The following is an 18905-nucleotide window of genomic DNA, read 5'->3' as shown; positions in this document are numbered from 1 at the left end:
TCGGTCGTCTGCAGTCTCGCAACTTCAAATTGTTCGCTTTTGTTAGTGTCATGTTTACTATCAAAACAATTACAAAATGAAGGTATATAATTTTATAAGAATAGCGCGTTATATTCACCACCAAAACAGATATTTTAATCCATGTGTGTGTATTGTTCTGCACTCAAAAATGCAACAAACAGGTTCGCCGGTGAATAACTTTGAAATGTAAAAGATGTAAAATTATCGACTTAATTTCGCAAAAAATATCCGACTAAAAACTGTTGAAGATATAAGACAACCTTTGTTATAGCGGATAGTGTGACCGAAATATAAATGTTTGTCTTTCTTTATTTTTTTTATAATGTGAATAAGTAAAAAAGGTAGCGATCTATTTGGAGAGGCAGAAACAAATTTTCGCAAAATGGTTGACTAAGGCTAGTTCGTATAGATAGACCTTCCCGGTCGGAAAATAAACAAAAACAGCTATTGTTTAGTTTTACTTTATTTCTGAAGAAAGAAAGAATTCGAAATGTAAACACTAGGATTGAAATTCATTTTGGGGGCACATGCAAGCGATCTGTAATACCCTAGTTTGACATATATCATTCAGGATATCATAAATGACCCCGAAATGAAATTTGATCATTAAAAAAGAGTGCGTGTAAATCCGGAACTAATCAAATGAGGCATATTATAAAAAAAAACTATTATGATATATCAACCTGTTCAATGTTTCTTTCGATGTATAAACATACAAAAACAAAAAAAAATGTCTTGATACGGGACGTCCGAAAAACGACATATTGCATCCATGTTTAACATAATGTTTGCTTAGAAGATGCTCTCCAAATAATTTCGTCATCAATACGGTGTCGGAAAGATTCGAAAAAAATAGACAATAATACAAAGGAAAATACAGGGGCATGCCAAGTAGTCAAAAGTTCAAAAATAAACCCTGTTTAGGGGCCCAATGCAAGGGCCCAAACGACAATGAACTACGGAAACCAACATATTAACATCACATACATAAATACAAACACCGCAAATAGACCATAACCGCATCAAAATTGCTTAACCGTTAAGTGATGGGATTATCGCCTTTGAACGGTCGGTGAAACAAGAGTTCACTGGAACTCAGGTCTATCGGGGCTTAAACTAGTTAGCATGGCCATTACCTCACACTTGTACCATCATTAATCATTATTTACTAAATCGAAATATATAAGCTTAAAGATAACTTTCAATCTTCAAGGAAACCATTCGCGGATTGCAACGCTCACCTCGATCGGAAACGGTATTGAGCATTATTATAATATCGGAAAAAGGTAAATGAAGTAAAGGTCAGTTGAAGCTAAATTCAAACTTGTGGAACTTAAAACAAAATGTCATAAGTGTTATAAATGCTGGTCAATTAATGTCGTTGCAAGGAGTTGAGATCAACATGAATGATGTCTTCAAGAAAATCTTATTCAAATACCAGAAGACATGTATCATGTGAAATAGTACCATTATACCCGCGATTCAAATTAGTATATAAAAGGTCATTAAGTGGATCAGTAAGTCCAATTAGAGGAAGCATTTTAAATTTACGAAGCTTTTTGAGAATGTCGCCATAGAAATTCGGATGAGTAATAGCGTTAACAATCAGAGATATAAGACTGTAAAATCTGTATTTAGAGAGTATGTCGTAATGCTAAATAAAGAACTTAAAAAAGGTTTTCCTCAATTTCTGATATCTAAATCCTTGTTTTAACAGTTTATCTGTCATGCGTTCATTTTGATGAGCAGCGACAATAAAAAATGTAAGCATTCATTTATGGGGGATTTACGCAATATTGAATGCCATAGTATGAGCTATCTATTGCATTTAAGATAGCATCAATTACCCCGAAATGATTTTTTATTCTTAATAAGATTGCGTTAAAATCTGAGACATTTAATAAAAGAACTGTAACGACATATCAACCAATTCGATGCGCTGTTTCAAAAAGTGAAATAACAATTTAATAATAGTTTCTGTTTGGAAATTTAGCCGACTCTCACTTCCAAATCAAAAGTCATTGCGCACATGGCTGGGACACAATTTCAACGATGTCATTTACGAAATGGCGTTAGGTCCGCATACAAATTGGCGTGCTTTTTTAAATACTACAATTGAGTGTCAATTTATGTACTTTCATTAAATAATGTACTAATTAATATCGCAATATATATTTGACATCATAAAACAAAGTAAATAAATATATAACTCGTGGCTACGGCACTCGTAAAATATGGCTTTTGGTGCTTACTAGGTGAAGTACAATCCAAATGTTAACTAAAACAAACAAGTTTCCATTGTATGTTTCACAAATATCAATATCAACGAAACGCACATAATGCGTTGCTTGATTTCAACGTGTTTTATACATAAAATACATACGTTTGCTATTCGTATGTGCAGTGTATACATTATGATCCACTGAATTAAAGATGATAACAAACAAGAAAGAATTATTTAAATGCATCGCTTGTTGCGTGAATTGTTAGTCGGATTAAGTATATCTACGGGAAAACATAGTGCTAATTTAAAAATGTACGATACAATATTATAAGAATGTGAGAGTATTGTCGTTTTCCTGTTACAAATGATAGTGTCACTGTCCATTAACGTTTGATCTTAAATGCTTATAGAGTTTGGAATTTCCGCCGGGTCCAAATAGGGATATGGACATTCCCTAGTCTCGTTTCGGCGCTTGATGACGTCACTGATATTCTTGAGCTGCTCGCGAAATTCCTTCTGTATTTGTACCGCAGGAGGATCGTAAACGTAGTCGATCGCGAAATCCCCAAGCGGCCTTGTACTGCGTTCACTCAAAATCTTTGAAACCAACATCACTTTCATTTGAGCCTTTCGTGAATGGATGGCGTCTAAAATATCCCTTTCTGTCTTTGCAGATTTGTCCTTCGGAGGATCACCCTTCAGCCATGACGGGTAGTTCATAGGAAATGCATATTCGTCATATTGTTTGAAATTCACAGATGCGTGACCAACACTACATGTGTATATAATGCTTGTCAGAACCGTGATAAATTGATCACGTGTAGTAAACTTTCCATCACTTCCGGGGACTCCTATGATTCCAAGGCCTCCAGCCTCCATTGGGAGATCAAGGTCGCGGCGCCACGACTGAATTTCTGGATCATTAATAAGCACCTCGTCGGAGGCATAGTAGAGATGTACGTACTTCGTTACGTACGACCTTATGGCGTTGTAAGAGAGCAAGGCGTCATCTCGGCAAGGGTAGTCAGGAACTATCTCTTGGTCTTCCACTCCGCGGGTCCTAAGATCGGCTGGAAGGGTACCGGCTACGTCTAAACGCCATAATGAACGGTGGCGGCCGATTAACTGGACCCCACCGTCTTTGCCCACACTGAGAGTGTTGTCAATATGGCCGCCAGGGTTCATTAGCGTCTCTACAGCGCGGTGGTTTATGGCAATCAGGTACAAAAAGTGCGGAGCCAGCAGTTTAAATATGGGATGCGACTGAGATAGATGACGGTGAGTGGCGATAACGAAGCCTTCCATGATGATATGGGTGAAGCCAAGATGAGCGATCCATTGATGAACTTGTGCGTCCGCGCAGTTAAACCACATTTTCGCCAAGATCCATGTGTATTTGGGGTCTGACGGCAAGAACACAGGATTGTCGGGCGCCAGGTGCTGAAACAGTTGGATTGCTATAGGCACTATCTTGCCGTCATCCCGACGAAAGAAGAGCGCAATAGGAGCACAAGAGAAAACCCCAGGGCGAGTGGTCACTCCATCCATGATGCTATGATCAACCACAAAGGTTCGCTTTGACTTTATCGCATCCTCAAGAGAAAGGCCCTGCAAAAAGGGACGCATCATTTCGTCATCAACGGCCATCTTCGGAGGCAGCACCGAACACAGAAGAATGACCATGCTGTTCAAACCGTCAAAACGTTGCTGTCCAAATTTCTCGTCACTGAGCCATCTGAAAAAATACAAATATTAATAAATTACAAGTATTATTTGAAATATAAAGCTCTGCTTTTTTTTGAAGCACCAGACCAAAGTTCGCAATCTCCTGCGCAATGATCTCAGAGAAGATCTCTGTAACCACGTACGAAAATAGCTAGATTTCAGCTATATAAAGTTGCTTGGTTTTTAAATCTTTTTACACATATTAATGCAATATTTCAACTTCCATTAAATAACTTTGTTTTCAAAGTTTAAAAATCAGAAATGATTTCAGATGAAAGAAATAATCTAATTTTTTGAATGAAGTCACGTGATTTTGATTACCATTTCATAATATCGAAAATGCGTGACGGCAGTGATTACTTTAGACCAAAGGGAAATAACCACTATTTGATGGGATCGCCATAAACCAAATCGCAACTCACAGAAATATCAAAGTCTTTATTTTTGAAATAAAAAAACAATCTTCAATACACTGTGATAAAATAAAGACACATTTTTGCGTGTTTTTTTAAATGGCCTAGTTTCATTTTGTATTAAGGTGAAAAATACCGCCATACATCACTTGTAAAAATGTTAAGCAGTTAAGTGTTAATATTTTATTTAGTCGTGTATAGCTTATTACAGAAATGATTCCTTCAATTAACTGAAAGTGTTTTTTCTCAACTTTCAAGTTCGTTTCACACCAAGTTATTGAAGATTTTAGTTAATAAACATATCCGGTTTGCCGTCTATAATCTAATGTTTTTCCAACATAAGTAATTATATAAAGAAAATCACTAAGTGAAGTATAATATGAATGCAATTTACGGGGTCAATAATACGATGCTAACTACAGGGTCAAGCGCAGTAGTCGAAAAAAGGCAAGTGCCCAAGCCATACTTTCAAAAAGTAATCCAAAGTTAATATTTATATAATATTCAAGGTGAGCCAGTGAATGGTCATGTGTACCTTGTGCAGTCGGATGGACGCGGGAACATGTTATCATCATAGATGCTCTCGACGTCTTCCACCGACTCCCAGTCACCGCGAAACAGCGTCTTCAACTTACTGGTCCCCATGAGAATCAACTTCTTCTTAGTAATGTCCCATTGGTAACTAAAGGTGCAACAAAAAAAGTATTTTCCTTTTCATATGGTTTCAATTTAACTTAAGGTAAAACACCTAAAAATTTAGACCCCCGTCTCACTCTTACGACGTTTCGGAAACTTACGACGTGTATGTCTTGACGCGACGTAGTAACAGTGTGAATGGGGTATCAATGACGTTCCATAGCACAGGGTTTCAATATCACATTTGGCAATAGAGAATGTTGCGTACATTTGATTTAGCCATAGACCAAGACATGCAATACAATTTAGGAAACAAATTCAACAGTTAAGTTTAATCTTCTTAAGTACTGGCTCTTTTGTTCTTTTAAAGTTATATCGAATATGAGTCCTGAATGTTCGTCCAAAATGCCAATCATTTGTGTTTTGGTTTGATAATTACATAATAAAGTTTTATTACATGTATTTACTTTGTCAATTTCCAGTTTGAATCAATCTACCCCTTAAGTATATTATTAACCCGGTTTAACAATTATTATAATACATGTATGAAACCTGAATGAAAACTCTTCATCTAGGGGGATTTCAGGCGCTTGTACTGGAAATCCTGGTTCCAGCTGCGAGTATTTATACAACGTCCGCTTCTCCTCAAGTTCTCGAGTGCGTTGTTCTGTGATATGAATCATTAATGTTAAGTAAACTCGCTGTCACAACGTCAGTAAATGGTTTATCTGTATTAAACGTCTGGTGAATGTCAATGCGATTTGATTTTTTCATACATTTAAATCTTGAATCTGCTTGATAATTTTAAACATAGTAACCATTTCAATTTGCTTAATGTACTTCCTACCTGGAAACATGTCGTCCTTGGGGAGGCAGGTGTCATATGGTCTGAATTTGTAGTGGACATTCGACTTTATCCAACGGAACACTGGGAACACGGCTTCCCATCCTCCCGAAAGGTTTTCAATCGTGATCGTATCAATGTTCCATTCCGTATACCACCCTGCGTCGTCCCTCCATAGCTCCAGCACCGACACTTTATCAAACTGCAAATAAAGTCTAAAACATCAACGATTATAGACACTAGCGGGTCCAGGAGTGTGGCGGTGGCGGGGTGCGGGGGACCTGACGCGCCCATGTCCCTCTCCCTAATATTGTCTTAGTGAACTGTCAATGTCAATAGGGTATGACAAATAACACCAGAATATGCAATTATAGACTGTCAGTTTGCGCCTCAAGGTTACGCGCCCTTCTAAGGCCAAATACTGGGCCTGCCCATGCAGATATACTTGTAGTGGTGTGGTTCATTAAATTGTTTCAGTACCAAATAAACATAGCGTATGCAAAATTCTCATGATTGTGTTCCTCTTAATTTGAGTTTTTGATAATATAATATATAGCGAGATGAACGAAAACAGATTTACCTCGATACTTAAGGCTATTTCATTAAAAGATCTTAGTCGTGATTTCTGTAAAAACACGATTTTTGTTATGAGGGGTCAAGATGAACAGGTTCCAAGTGGCATTAGATAAAGAAGCAGATAGGACCTCTTCGCTCTCATTCTTTGACCTTTTATTTGTATTCATTTTTAAAACTCGCATAAGTTCAATTATCACAGTATGAAGCGAATTAACGGAAATATGACACTAAGTTCATTGTTCAGTAAGCTCAGTGGTTCGTATCAGTCGCAACTCACCAAGGCCCCTAGCTGATCGTCGTGCCACTTATCAAGCTGACCGTCGTGTCACTTAACCAGCTGATCGTCGTACCACTAAACCAGCTGATCGTCGTGCCACTAAACCAGCTGATCGCCGTGCCACTTAACGTGCTGATCATCGTGCCATTAAACCAACTGATCGTCATGTCACTAAAGCAGCTGATCGAAGTGTCACTTAACCAGCTGATCATCACGCCACTAAACCCGCAGATCGTTCAGCCACTGAGCCAGCTGATCGTCGTGCCACTAAACCAGCTGATCGCCGTGCCACTTAACGTGCTGATCATCGTGCCCTTAAACCAGCTGATCGCCGTGCCACTTAACGTGCTGATCGTCGTGCCACTTAACCAGCTGATCGTCATGCCACTTAACCGGCTGATCGTCGTGCCACATAATCGACTGATCGTCATGCCACTTAACCGGTTGATCGCCGTGTCACCAAATAAGCTGATCGTCGTGTTACTTCAACGGCTGATCGTCATGCCACTTAACCGGCTGTTCGTCGTGCCATTAAACCAGCTGATCGTCGTGCCACTAAACCAGCTGATCGTCTTGTGCCTAAACCAGCTGATAGTCGTGCCACTAGACCAGCTGATCGTCGAGCATCTAAACAAGCTGATCGCCGTGCCTCTAAACCAGTTGATCGTCATACCACTAAATAAGCCGATCGCCGTGCCACAAAACATCTGAGAGTCGTGTCACTAAGCCAGCTGAGGGTCGTGTACCTATATAACCTGATCTTCTTGCAAGCTTATTGTCGTATCACTAAACCAGTTGATCGTCGTGCCACTAAACCAACTGATCGTCGTATCACTAAACCAGCTGATCGTCTTATCACTTAACCAGTTGATCGTCATGCCACTAAACCAGCTGATTGTCGTATCACTAAACCAGTTGATCGTCGTGCCACTAAACCAGCTGATTGTCGTATCACGAAACCAGCTGATCGTCTTATCACTTAACCAGTTGATCGTCATACCACTATATAAGCCGATCGTCGTGCCACAAAACATCTGATAGTCGTGTCACTAAGCCAGCTGAGGGTCGTGTACCTATATAACCTGATCTTCTTGCCAGCTTATTGTCGTATCACTAAACCAGTTGATCGTCGTGCCACTAAACCAGCTGATCGTCGTGCCACTAAACCAGCTGATCGCCGTGCCACTTAACGTGCTGATCATCGTGCCATTAAACCAGCTGATCGTCATGTCACTAAAGCAGCTGATCGAAATTTCACTTAACCAGCTGATCATCACGCCACTAAACCCGCAGTTCGTTGAGCCACTGAGCCAGCTGATCGTCGTGCCACTTAACCAGCTGATCGCCGTTCCACTTAACGTGCTGATCATCGTGCCCTTAAACCAGCTGATCGTCGTGCCACTAAACCAGCTGATCGCCGTGCCACTTAACGTGCTGATCGTCGTGCCACTTAACCAGCTGATCGTCATGCCACTTAACCAGCTGATCATCGTGCCACATAATCGACTGATCGTCATGTCACTTAACCGGTTGATCGTCGTGCCACTTAACCGGCTGATCGTCGTGCCACTAATCCTGCTGATCGTCGTGTCACTTAACCCGCTGATCGTCATGCCACTGAGCCAGCTGATCGCCGTGTCACCAAATCAGCTGATCGTCGTGTTACTTCACCGGCTGATCGTCATGCCACTTAACCGGCTGTTCGTCGTGCCATTAAACCAGCTGATCGTCGTGCCACTAAACCAGCTGATCGTCTTGTGCATAAACCAGCTGATAGTCGTGCCACTAGACCAGCTGATCGTCGAGCATCTAAACAAGCTGATCGCCGTGCCTCTAAACCAGCTGATCGTCATACCACTAAATAAGCCGACCGTCGTGCCACAAAACATCTGATAGTCGTGTCACTAAGCCAGCTGAGGGTCGTGTACCTATATAACCTGATCTTCTTGCAAGCTTATTGTCGTATCACTAAACCAGTTGATCGTCGTGCCACTAAACCAACTGATCGTCGTATCACTAAACCAGCTGATCGTCGTATCACTTAACCAGCTGATCGTCGTGCCACTAAATCAGCTGATCGTCGTGTCCCCAAACCAGCTGATCGTCGTGTCACTTTACCGGCTGATCGTCGTGCCACTTAACGTGCTGATCATCGTGCCATTAAACCAGCTGACCGTCATGTCACTAAAGCAGCTGATCGAAGTGTCACTTAACCAGCTGATCATCACGCAACTAAACCCGCAGATCGTTCAGCCACTGAGCCAGCTGATCGTCGTGCCACTAAACCAGCTGATCGCCGTGTCACTTAACGTGCTGATCATCGTGCCATTAAACCAGCTGATCGTCGTGCCACTAAACCAGCTGATCGCCGTGCCACTTAACGTGCTGATCATCGTGCCATTAAACCAGCTGATCGTCGTGTCACTAAAGCAGCTGATCGACGTGTGACTTAACCAGCTGATGATCACGCCACTAAACCAGCAGATCGTTGAGCCACTGAGCCAGCTGATCGTCGTGCAACTAAATCAGCTGATCGCCGTCCACTTAACGTGCTGATCATCGTGCCATTAAACCAGCTGATCGTCGTGTCACTAAAGCAGCTGATCGACGTGTCACTTAACCAGCTGATCATCTCGCCACTAAACCTGCAGATCGTTGAGCCACTGAGCCAGCTGATCGTCGTGCCACTAAACCATCTGATCGTTGAGCCACTGACCCAGCTGATCGCTGTGCCACTAAACCAGCTGATTGTCGCGCCACTTTACATACAATGTTAATCAATGAACTGAAACAAACTTACCTGTATATTTTTCAAGTTGAAAACGTCCGTCTGTCCGCGCTCGAAGTCGTCATGAAAAAAAGCATCAAGCTTTGTAGGAGGGGTCACCAGGTCTTCTTCGCCGTATAGGACAACATAAACGTTGCCGTTGGTACCCGCTCGTGGTCGATCACCCGTCTTCACTGTTATCCGGTATTCGTACATTTCTCTGCAGGGACACAGAATTTTCCAAACTAGTGATTGTATTCAAAATGCTGCGAATAACTCGCGTTCGTTTACATCATAACTAGTTAACGTAATAAGATTCGTGTTTCCACTTACTAAGTGAAATTCGCAAATCATAAGTTGATAACCATTTGTATAAATATATTTATTGATAGGAGGTAACACGAATCTTATCCGTTAACCAGTTAGTATGTTACTTATTAAGTACAACTCGCAAACCATAACTAGATAGCTAAGTAGTAACACGCATCTTATTACGTTAACCAGTTATTATGTTATTTATTAAGTGGTATTCGCAAACCATAACTAGATAACCTGCCAATGTTGAACAGCTAAAAAAGGTAATAAGTGGCAGTTCTGGGCACTTTCAAGCCTGTTTTTGTCTTATGATATTTATCTTACCAAAAAAGTAACGCGAATATTAACTAAATAATTATTGCGAAAATTAAGTGGTTAACACGAAACATTTCGCGAACGTTAACAGGTGATCTTACGGCAGTTATATGCCACCATAATACAATAACGCAGAGTGTTGCGTTGTTCTAATAAGTTAAATTGTATGCGTGATCGATGTTAACTGTCACAGAATGATGTATGTAATATCACGAAGTAAACTGACACAGAATGATGTATGTATTGTTTTGGTAATTTATACTTGATCACATATGTTTTGCATGACCAAAGTATAATCATAAACATAATTAGAACGGTGGCGTTTTTGTACTACAGTTTAAAATTGAGTAAAACTGAAGCGATTTAGAAAAGTCATAATCATTGAAAACACATCACAAATTAAATATTGTTATACTTACCACACTAATCAAGTTCCGTAAAGGACATAACAGATTGACGAAATTTGAAGGATAGCGTGCGTTAGTTATACAGTGACGCATAATCTTGATATCCTATTATAACAATTGGTTGTATTGAATTTAATAAACAACCTTTAGGCCACACCAAATTAATATTTTTTCCTTGGGTGTTTGCCCTTAAAAATTGGAGTGAGCGAGCGAATTTGTTTTTACAATTTTGTCACTTTTCATACAACCCGAAACGAGCGAAGAGAATATTTTTTATATTCTGTATAAAGAAGAAAGATTGTTCAATATAATTGACCTTGGACATTTGAATACAATCTTGAACTTAAATTCTATTGGACAATGAATATTTAAAAAAATGACCGTTGGCTGTTTTACACAGGCATCATCAAACAATTTAGGAGATATACGTACGTATATTTTAATTTCTTGATTTAATTTCATTTGAAATGAATAATATAGTGTATTTTCAACCGTATTATATAAAATATTGTTCATACGAAAACGTCACACATTTCAAACAACAGTGCATGCCTACCAGATAGATAATGGGCATGTTGTGTTGCTCTGTCTGACAGAGCCCTCATATTTTACAGGATGATAAAACATATTGAGTAGATGACCAATGAAGAATTTTAGGTCATTGGATCAAAGTCAAGGTCACATGGGGTAAAAAATGTCAATTGATTTAACACTCAATATCTTGGTAACCTTTTTTGACACTGATATTTCATAGTTTAAAAGATGATTGTTCTCAATGAAGTCGAGTTCCATGTTCGTTGAAGGAATCAGTGATAAATGCACTTGCTTATCACCAACGCGACCCGGGTTCGATTCCCGGCGTGGGCGCATGTGAGATTGGTTGGTGGTCACCAAGCCGGACAATTGGGTTTTCTCCGGGTTCTCCGGTTTCCCCCACAACACAAGACCACACTCTCGTTTAACATCGCGCTAACGAGAGAGAATTAGTATAAGTTCATATAACTTTCTTCACAATCGTTGTAAACTAAATAAAGTTTAAACTATGGAGTCACTTGGTCAAAGGTCAAGGTCACAAGTGGTCATAAAATTGAAATCCTCTAACATTCAATATCTTAAGAATGATTGGTCTCATTGAATAGAAGAACATTGTTGCTTTGGGTTTATATGATTGCTCGATAACATCCGGTCGTCCGTCCGTCAGTCTGTCCGTTGTATTTCGTATCTGGTAAATAACTTCATGATGCATCGACATATTTTCAAATTACTATGCACAAGTGTTACCACATCAAGACAGTGGGTAGCATGCAAGACCAAAGTCCACAGCTCAAAGGTCAAGAGCACAGGGCACTTTGAACTTTGTAAAGGTTCACTATAAAACTATTATGATGGTTTGTTTGTGTCTGGGGTATAACTTTGTCGTGCATTGTCAGGTCCGTAGCTGAACGGACAAGATCACAGAGCATTTTTGTATGAGACCATATGGTACCTGGCATTAACCTCTTAACACAGACAGTAAAGTTCAGATGAGTATATTAACTTTGTATTGCATGGCACCTTACTCATATCTGAACTCGTATCGTTTAGCCAAGATTCGAGACTGAGTCTCTTTAAATTTTACGGCATGATTTTAATGGTTAATTATACAAAGGTCAACTAACTGCCATCTACAAATAATACATACGTACGGGTGTGTGCGTGTGTGCGTGTGTGGGGAGACATTGGGTTTCATAAAATCACCTTTTACTAATCAGCTATGATAAAATAGCGCTACGTGATGCAGGTCACCAGAAAAGCGTAAAGTCAAGGGAGTCTACTACAGCGAAACGAAGTCAGAAGTTACAGAATTCACTTTACTGAGCAAAATATTTTGTGTTTTAGCAAAATTAACAAATCGCTTATACGAAAACAATCACAAAATGTCACAGCACAAAAAACAAAAAAAGGTACTTATTTTAAGAGTATACACTAATCGTCATTTCCTGTAGACGTAACGCGGCCATTTTTAACAAAGTAAATATTTGTGGGATTCTTTGACGATCATAATATGCAGAAATGCGTGAGCCAATCGCAATTTATATCGATGACGCGAATTCGCCTTCTTCTTTGTATTGGTGAGCTGCTCGTATTTATGATATTAAACATAGATAATGCAACAATTTATGAACTTCGAAATGGCAATCAACTAGTTCACTGAAGTAGCTGTCTAGATAGATTGGAATTGTTCTCTGCTTCGTGCTTATCCTCATGGTTCTTTGAAGGACATGAGAACCATGTTAATGTATTTAAAAGATGCCATGTTTTACCAGTTATTTTTGGCCACGCTATATTTAGCAAAGCGAAAGTAGTTTCGAGACTACACACGGTTCTCGCATGATACGGAATCGGAAAATACCAGTATCATGATACGGATTTTTCAATACATCGTGCTGTATTTTCACTGTTGGATATGGAAAAGGAATTTGATAGGCATATGATAAAAAGGGGTCGCGTCAATATAAATGACGCCACGTCGATATTAAAAATAGCTTACGCGTGTACCCTCGGGTCTATTGTTTCTATTCGGACCGAAAAAATCATAATTTATCACATTTCACCCAATTACGACGTTGTTAACTGCCGTCATGAAGCCTCATGAAGCGTAGTAGTTTAATTTGTGTGTGTTTTAAAAAAGTTCATTATTTCGTTACAATAAATAAGGATATACAACACACAAAGACTTTACATGTTGATGTTGACTAGAATGCCCGCCAAACTGAATAATGCTTGTAAGCACATTAACTCATTATGTTTCAAATCAGCACATATCTGGGATTAATCAAATTATTACTATTTATATAATTATACAGATTTTTATCTTTTGTAGTGCGTGTGTTTCAAGCGGTTGATAAGTAAATAGCGTGTGTTATCTATAATTTCCATTTAGCTGCAAAACTCAGTTTAGGGAAATTGCCCATCAGCTTTATAAGAGAAAAGGCCTGATCAGTCCATGAAATCACCATGACATCGAACCAGTCAATAGATCACCACTTAGCAGGCCATCCTGATGAGCTTATCACTTTACTAAGTATGCATCTGAACAAATTTAAATTTAATGTATGTTTTTAAAACTTATTAATAATCAATCGTTTAAGATTGAAATTTATTATAACTCATATTTATTTAAAAATTTGTGAATATACACAACGACATTTTTTCTACTGGCATACATTTAGGGCTGATAGCCTAAATCAGAGATATGCACTACTAAACGTTTGCAATTTGATATCAATCATTTCCTTCGGATGCCAAACAATAGTCACAATTATTAGAATTTAGTGATGTATGAAATTTCGATACAGATAGTGACAAGTTTCAAGTTTTATTCATACTCATGGCCCAGATTGGCATGAGAGGTAACAAAACATGTATCAAAGCATAAAACAGCAAGAAAATAGAAAAACTAAGTCAACAGATTAACAACAAACACAAACAAACATATAGTATATATACTAAAAGAGTTGTAAGCGTTATAAAGTACTGGTTAAAAAGTTTGCATTGTGATGATATCAAATATGTAAGAGCAGTTTATAAAATATTGTATACTGGTTGAGAAGCAGTTTCCGACAGTTTTTACAAGTGTTTATTGATTTATTCATATGTGTTTAAATTCCTACAAAAATTGTTCACATTTTAGATAACTACAGCTCAAGCTGCTATTGTCGATATATTTTTCACATGTGTGACGTCATATATAGTGTATCTAATGGGGGCGCCATGTTCTCATTAGCTGTTGACGAGAAGCAGTTTCCGACAAATCAAATACGCGGCAGATTTTAGGTGCCTATTGTGTGTGTTTTTTATCCATTTATTCAATATACTAAATAGAAGACTATAATACGAGAACTATTATTTAATTTTTCAGCATTTACCAAAAATTAAACCTAAAAACTTACGCCAGTCAATCATCATTCTGGAAATCAGGCAGACACTAAATATCAATGATATTTTGTTTCATTTCTGATAAGAACTTGTGTTTGTAATCATTTTAGTGAGTGTGGGTGTGAAACTAGCATGACAACAGTGTTCGCAAATATGTGCACAATGATCATCGTTTGTATAAGTCAATTAAGGACAACCTTGTAGCTATTCATAGATATGCAAATTAGGTTCACACGCATGCGCAATGCGCTGCGCGTGACGATCCCCCACGTGCAAGTTTGTGTACAAATTGAAAAATAAACATTAAACATTAAATAATAATAAAAGTTATTTACGTCTTTCAGTAAAAACTTCAACTTTTGATTGGCTAGTAACCATATAATTGAATTGCAATACCTTCTTTATGAAGATCAAAAGAAAGTACGCGAAAAAGCGATTTGTCGGAAACTGCTTTCAGTCGGAAACTGCTTCTCAACCTGACTGACATTTTTTGTTAGAATGTACATTGTATAATGATTTAAGAAAACAATACATCAGTAAATATTATTGGAAAAGACCAAATGTACTGAAATTTGTTGAACTTATTGCCAGTGATAGGAAAGCTACATGTAGAAAATTATCGATGTATGTACATAAAGCTTTTGAATTAAGAAATACATTTGTTTATATCTAACATATGTAATAAGTTTAATAACAGCCACTGTCTCATCACTGTAATAATAATATAGTATTATATATATTATAGTTTGAATTATATAATAATATAGTGTTATATATATTAAAATTTGAATTATATAATAATATAGTGTTAGTTACTGTTAAAAAAAAATAATGTATCTATGAAATTGTATTTGACCACTGATCTATGAATTGTCATGTTATGTGTATATATGCAAAATTCTTGTATGCTAATGGGCCTATGACCTTTATGCATTTGAAATAAACAATAAAAAACTTTATCATAAACGTTTGTTTTAGAATAAAACTAAGGAGGATGATTCAAATAAAATTCAGCATTATTATTTTTGCAAAGAGTGCTAGCTTAATCAATGTACTTTTATCAGTACTACACATTAAATTTGTATCGTTCAAAATATTTGGATATCTATAGAAGTTATGATTAACATATATACGTTTTTTTATTTATAAAGTGATTACAATTAAAAATATAATGAAATTCGTCTCCTATTTCTTGTCTATCACATAGTGTACAAAGTCTTTTTCCTCTTCCAATGCCATAGAAACGACCGTTTTCTATAGATAAATTAAAATTAAGGCATCTAAATTTACAAAGAGCAATAGCCAAGTTTTCTTGTAAACATTGCAGATAATTATCAAGTTTCATTTCAATTTTATAAATTCTATGGTTCAAATATTTAGGAGAATCATAAACATTGATATGCCAATTGTGTAGATATTGATCATACACTCATTATGTAGATTTCACTTTATTCTTAAAATAATTTAAATTAGGTATACTCTGCATAGTCCAATACTCTGAACATCCAATGTTATCAAGAATATTTTTAATTTTGACAATCCATTCACAATGTAAAATACCCTTTTCATGTAAATTATGCATAGTTCGGTACAAAATTGAACTAAGTTTATCTTGTTTAACGCTGACTTGTCTACCCCAAAAATTCAACACACTGGAATAAACTTTATGTTCAATAGGACAAGCTCCCAACTCACCCAACACCATACTGGTGGGAGTAGACATTTTTAGTTTTAACATATATTTGTAAAACCTGAGTTGAAATTGAGATATAATAGCAATATTCTCATATCCCCAAACCTCAGACCCATATAATAAACTAGGGCTTAACATACTATCAAATAACTGTAGTTGTATATCAACAGGTAAACAAAGTTTCTTAACTTTAGTCATAACACTAAACATAGCTTTTCGTGCTTGATCAGTCAAATGTTTCTTAGTTTTGCCAAACTTACCATTATAATTAAACATTGCACCAAGATAACTAAAACCATCTACCGCCTCTAAAAGAGCATTGTTAAAGTAAAAAAAACACAGGCTTATTTCTCAATTTACCTCGAGAAAGAATTACAACTTTAGTCTTAATAGTATTAACATGCAAATGCCATACAACACAATAATCGTGCATATAGTTAAGCGCCTGTTGAAGGGCAATTTGACTTTCAGCAAAGACAACAAGTTAGTATCATCTGCATACAATAGGAAGTATAACTGCAAAAATACATCAACATCATTATCACTCAACTATTCATGAATTTGACTAGAAAGAAAGTTGAGACCTTCACACTGACTAGACATATATGAAACTAAATGATTCAGAAATATAGAAAACAATATAGGGGAAAGATTTCCCCTTGACGGACACCTATGACTTTAAATGTATCAGATAAAACATTATTAACTTTAACACATGACTTAGCTCATAAATATTATGTCTTACTCTTAGAACATTACCACCAATATTATGGCTTAGCATTTTTTCCCAAAGTGCAGCCATATCGATGCTATCAAAAGCTTTTCTATAATCAACAAAAGTACAGTACAGTCTCTTACGTTTAGACAAATAAATATCAATCAGCATTTCCTTGGAAAAATATGATCAATAATACTATAACTTTTACGATTACCTGCCAGTTCCTCAGCTAATAAACCACTATCTTCCCAAAAAAATGAGTCTGTTATTAATACTGAAGTAAAAAGCTTTCCCAAACAACTTAAAATTGTAATACCTCTGTAATTATCTGTATTATTTACATCACCTTTGTTTTTGTAAATATGATTATCACGCCAGTACACCACAAATCAGGCTCTCCCCCTGATCCAAGTATCAGATTAAACAATTTACCATGGATTGGTAACAATGCATCCATATAGTACTTGATGTATTTATTCAAAAGACCATCCTTATGCCTTATTGTTTTTCAACAATTTAATAACTTTATCAATTTCAGCAACTGAAAATGGCTGGCTTAAAGCATCATTTAAATCAGAAACTTAATTAATATAAAAATATATTCAATATCAACATCATTGAGCTATTTACAAAATTATTTTGTGAGCGAAAACGCCTATATTTTTGCTTTGAACCGTAAACTTCTTTTTGTTTAGCCTTACATTCGATATCATACCATGGCTTAGTTATACTTTTAAAAGTAGTTTGTTTCTTTTTAACTTTTAACAAATTTCATTTATCAGCTGCACCAGTAAGTATTTTTTCTGTTTTCTTAGTAATATCATTAATCAAATCTGATGTACAAGGGCCGTGCAAGTTCAACACGTTCTTGATTTGGTATCTAGAGCCTGTGATATCACAAACCACGTGGTATGAGCGCACCAAAGACAGTGGCATATTGGTATCTAGAGCCTGTGACATCGCAAACCACGTTGTATGAGCACACTAAAGATAGTGGCATATTGGTATCTAGAGCCTGTGACATCACAAACCACGTGGTATGAGCGCACTCAAGATAGTGGCATATTGGTATCTAGATTCTGTGACATCACAAACCACGTGGTATGAGCGCACTACAGGCAGTGGCATATTGGTATCTAGAGCCTGTGACATCACAAACCACTTGGTATGAGCGCACTAAAGACATTGGCATATTGGTATCTAGAGTCTGTGACATCACAAACCACGCTGTATAAGCGCACTGAAGATAGTGGCATATTGGTATATAGAGCCTGTGAAACAAACAAACCACGTGGTATGAGCGCACTACAGGCAGTGGCATATTGGTATCTAGAGCCTGTGACATCAACAAACCACGTTGTATAAGCGCACTAAAGAGTGGCATATTGGTATCTATAGAGCCAGTTACATCAACAAACCACGTTGTATAAGCGCACTAAAGACAGTGGCATATTGGTATCTAGAGCCTGTGACATCAACAAACCACGTTGTATAAGCGCACTAAAGAGTGGCATATTGGTATCTATAGAGCCAGTTACATCAACAAACCACGTTGTATAAGCGCACTAAAGAGTAGCATATTGGTATCTATAGAGCCTGTGACATCACAAACCACGTTGTATAAGCGCACTAAAAACAGTGGCATATTGGTATCTAGAGCCTGTGACATCACAAACCACGTGGTATTAGCGCACTAAAGACAGCGGCATATTGGTATCTAGAGCCTGTGACATCACAAACCACGTGGTATTAGTGCACTCAAGACAGCGGCATATTGGTATCTAGAGCCTGTGACATCACAAACCACGCTGTATAAGCGCACTACAGGCAGTGGCATATTGGTATCTAGAGCCTGTGACATCACAAACCACGTGGTATTAGCGCACGCATTAAAGATAGTGGCATATTGGTATCTAGAGCCTGTGACATCACAAACCACGTTGTATAAGCAGACTAAAGACAGTGACATATTGGTATATCGAGCCTGTGACATCACAAACAATGTGGTATGAGCGCACACTGAAGACAGATGCATATTGGTAGACATAATAATAGG

The 18905-nt window shown here is 37.5% G+C and overlaps 1 protein-coding gene across 1 annotated transcript; it reads right to left on the bottom strand.

The window, feature by feature from the left end:
• Positions 1–474: 474 nt before the first annotated feature.
• Positions 475–10620, bottom strand: LOC128233189 (polyunsaturated fatty acid 5-lipoxygenase-like). Its single transcript, XM_052946999.1, has 6 exons — positions 10533–10620; positions 9517–9703; positions 5867–6065; positions 5572–5686; positions 4919–5065; positions 475–3980 (listed from the first exon to the last, which is right to left on the bottom strand). The coding sequence occupies exons 2-6, from the start codon at positions 9697–9699 to the stop codon at positions 2642–2644; spliced, it is 1983 nt and encodes a 660-aa protein (XP_052802959.1). The 5' UTR covers positions 9700–9703; positions 10533–10620; the 3' UTR covers positions 475–2641.
• Positions 10621–18905: the final 8285 nt, after the last annotated feature.

This window comes from Mya arenaria, chromosome 1 (genome assembly GCF_026914265.1).
Source record: "Mya arenaria isolate MELC-2E11 chromosome 1, ASM2691426v1".
Taxonomy (NCBI): domain Eukaryota; kingdom Metazoa; phylum Mollusca; class Bivalvia; order Myida; family Myidae; genus Mya; species Mya arenaria.
The sequence above is the reverse complement of the archived record's forward strand: the minus strand, read 5'-3'. Positions and strand labels throughout refer to the sequence as shown.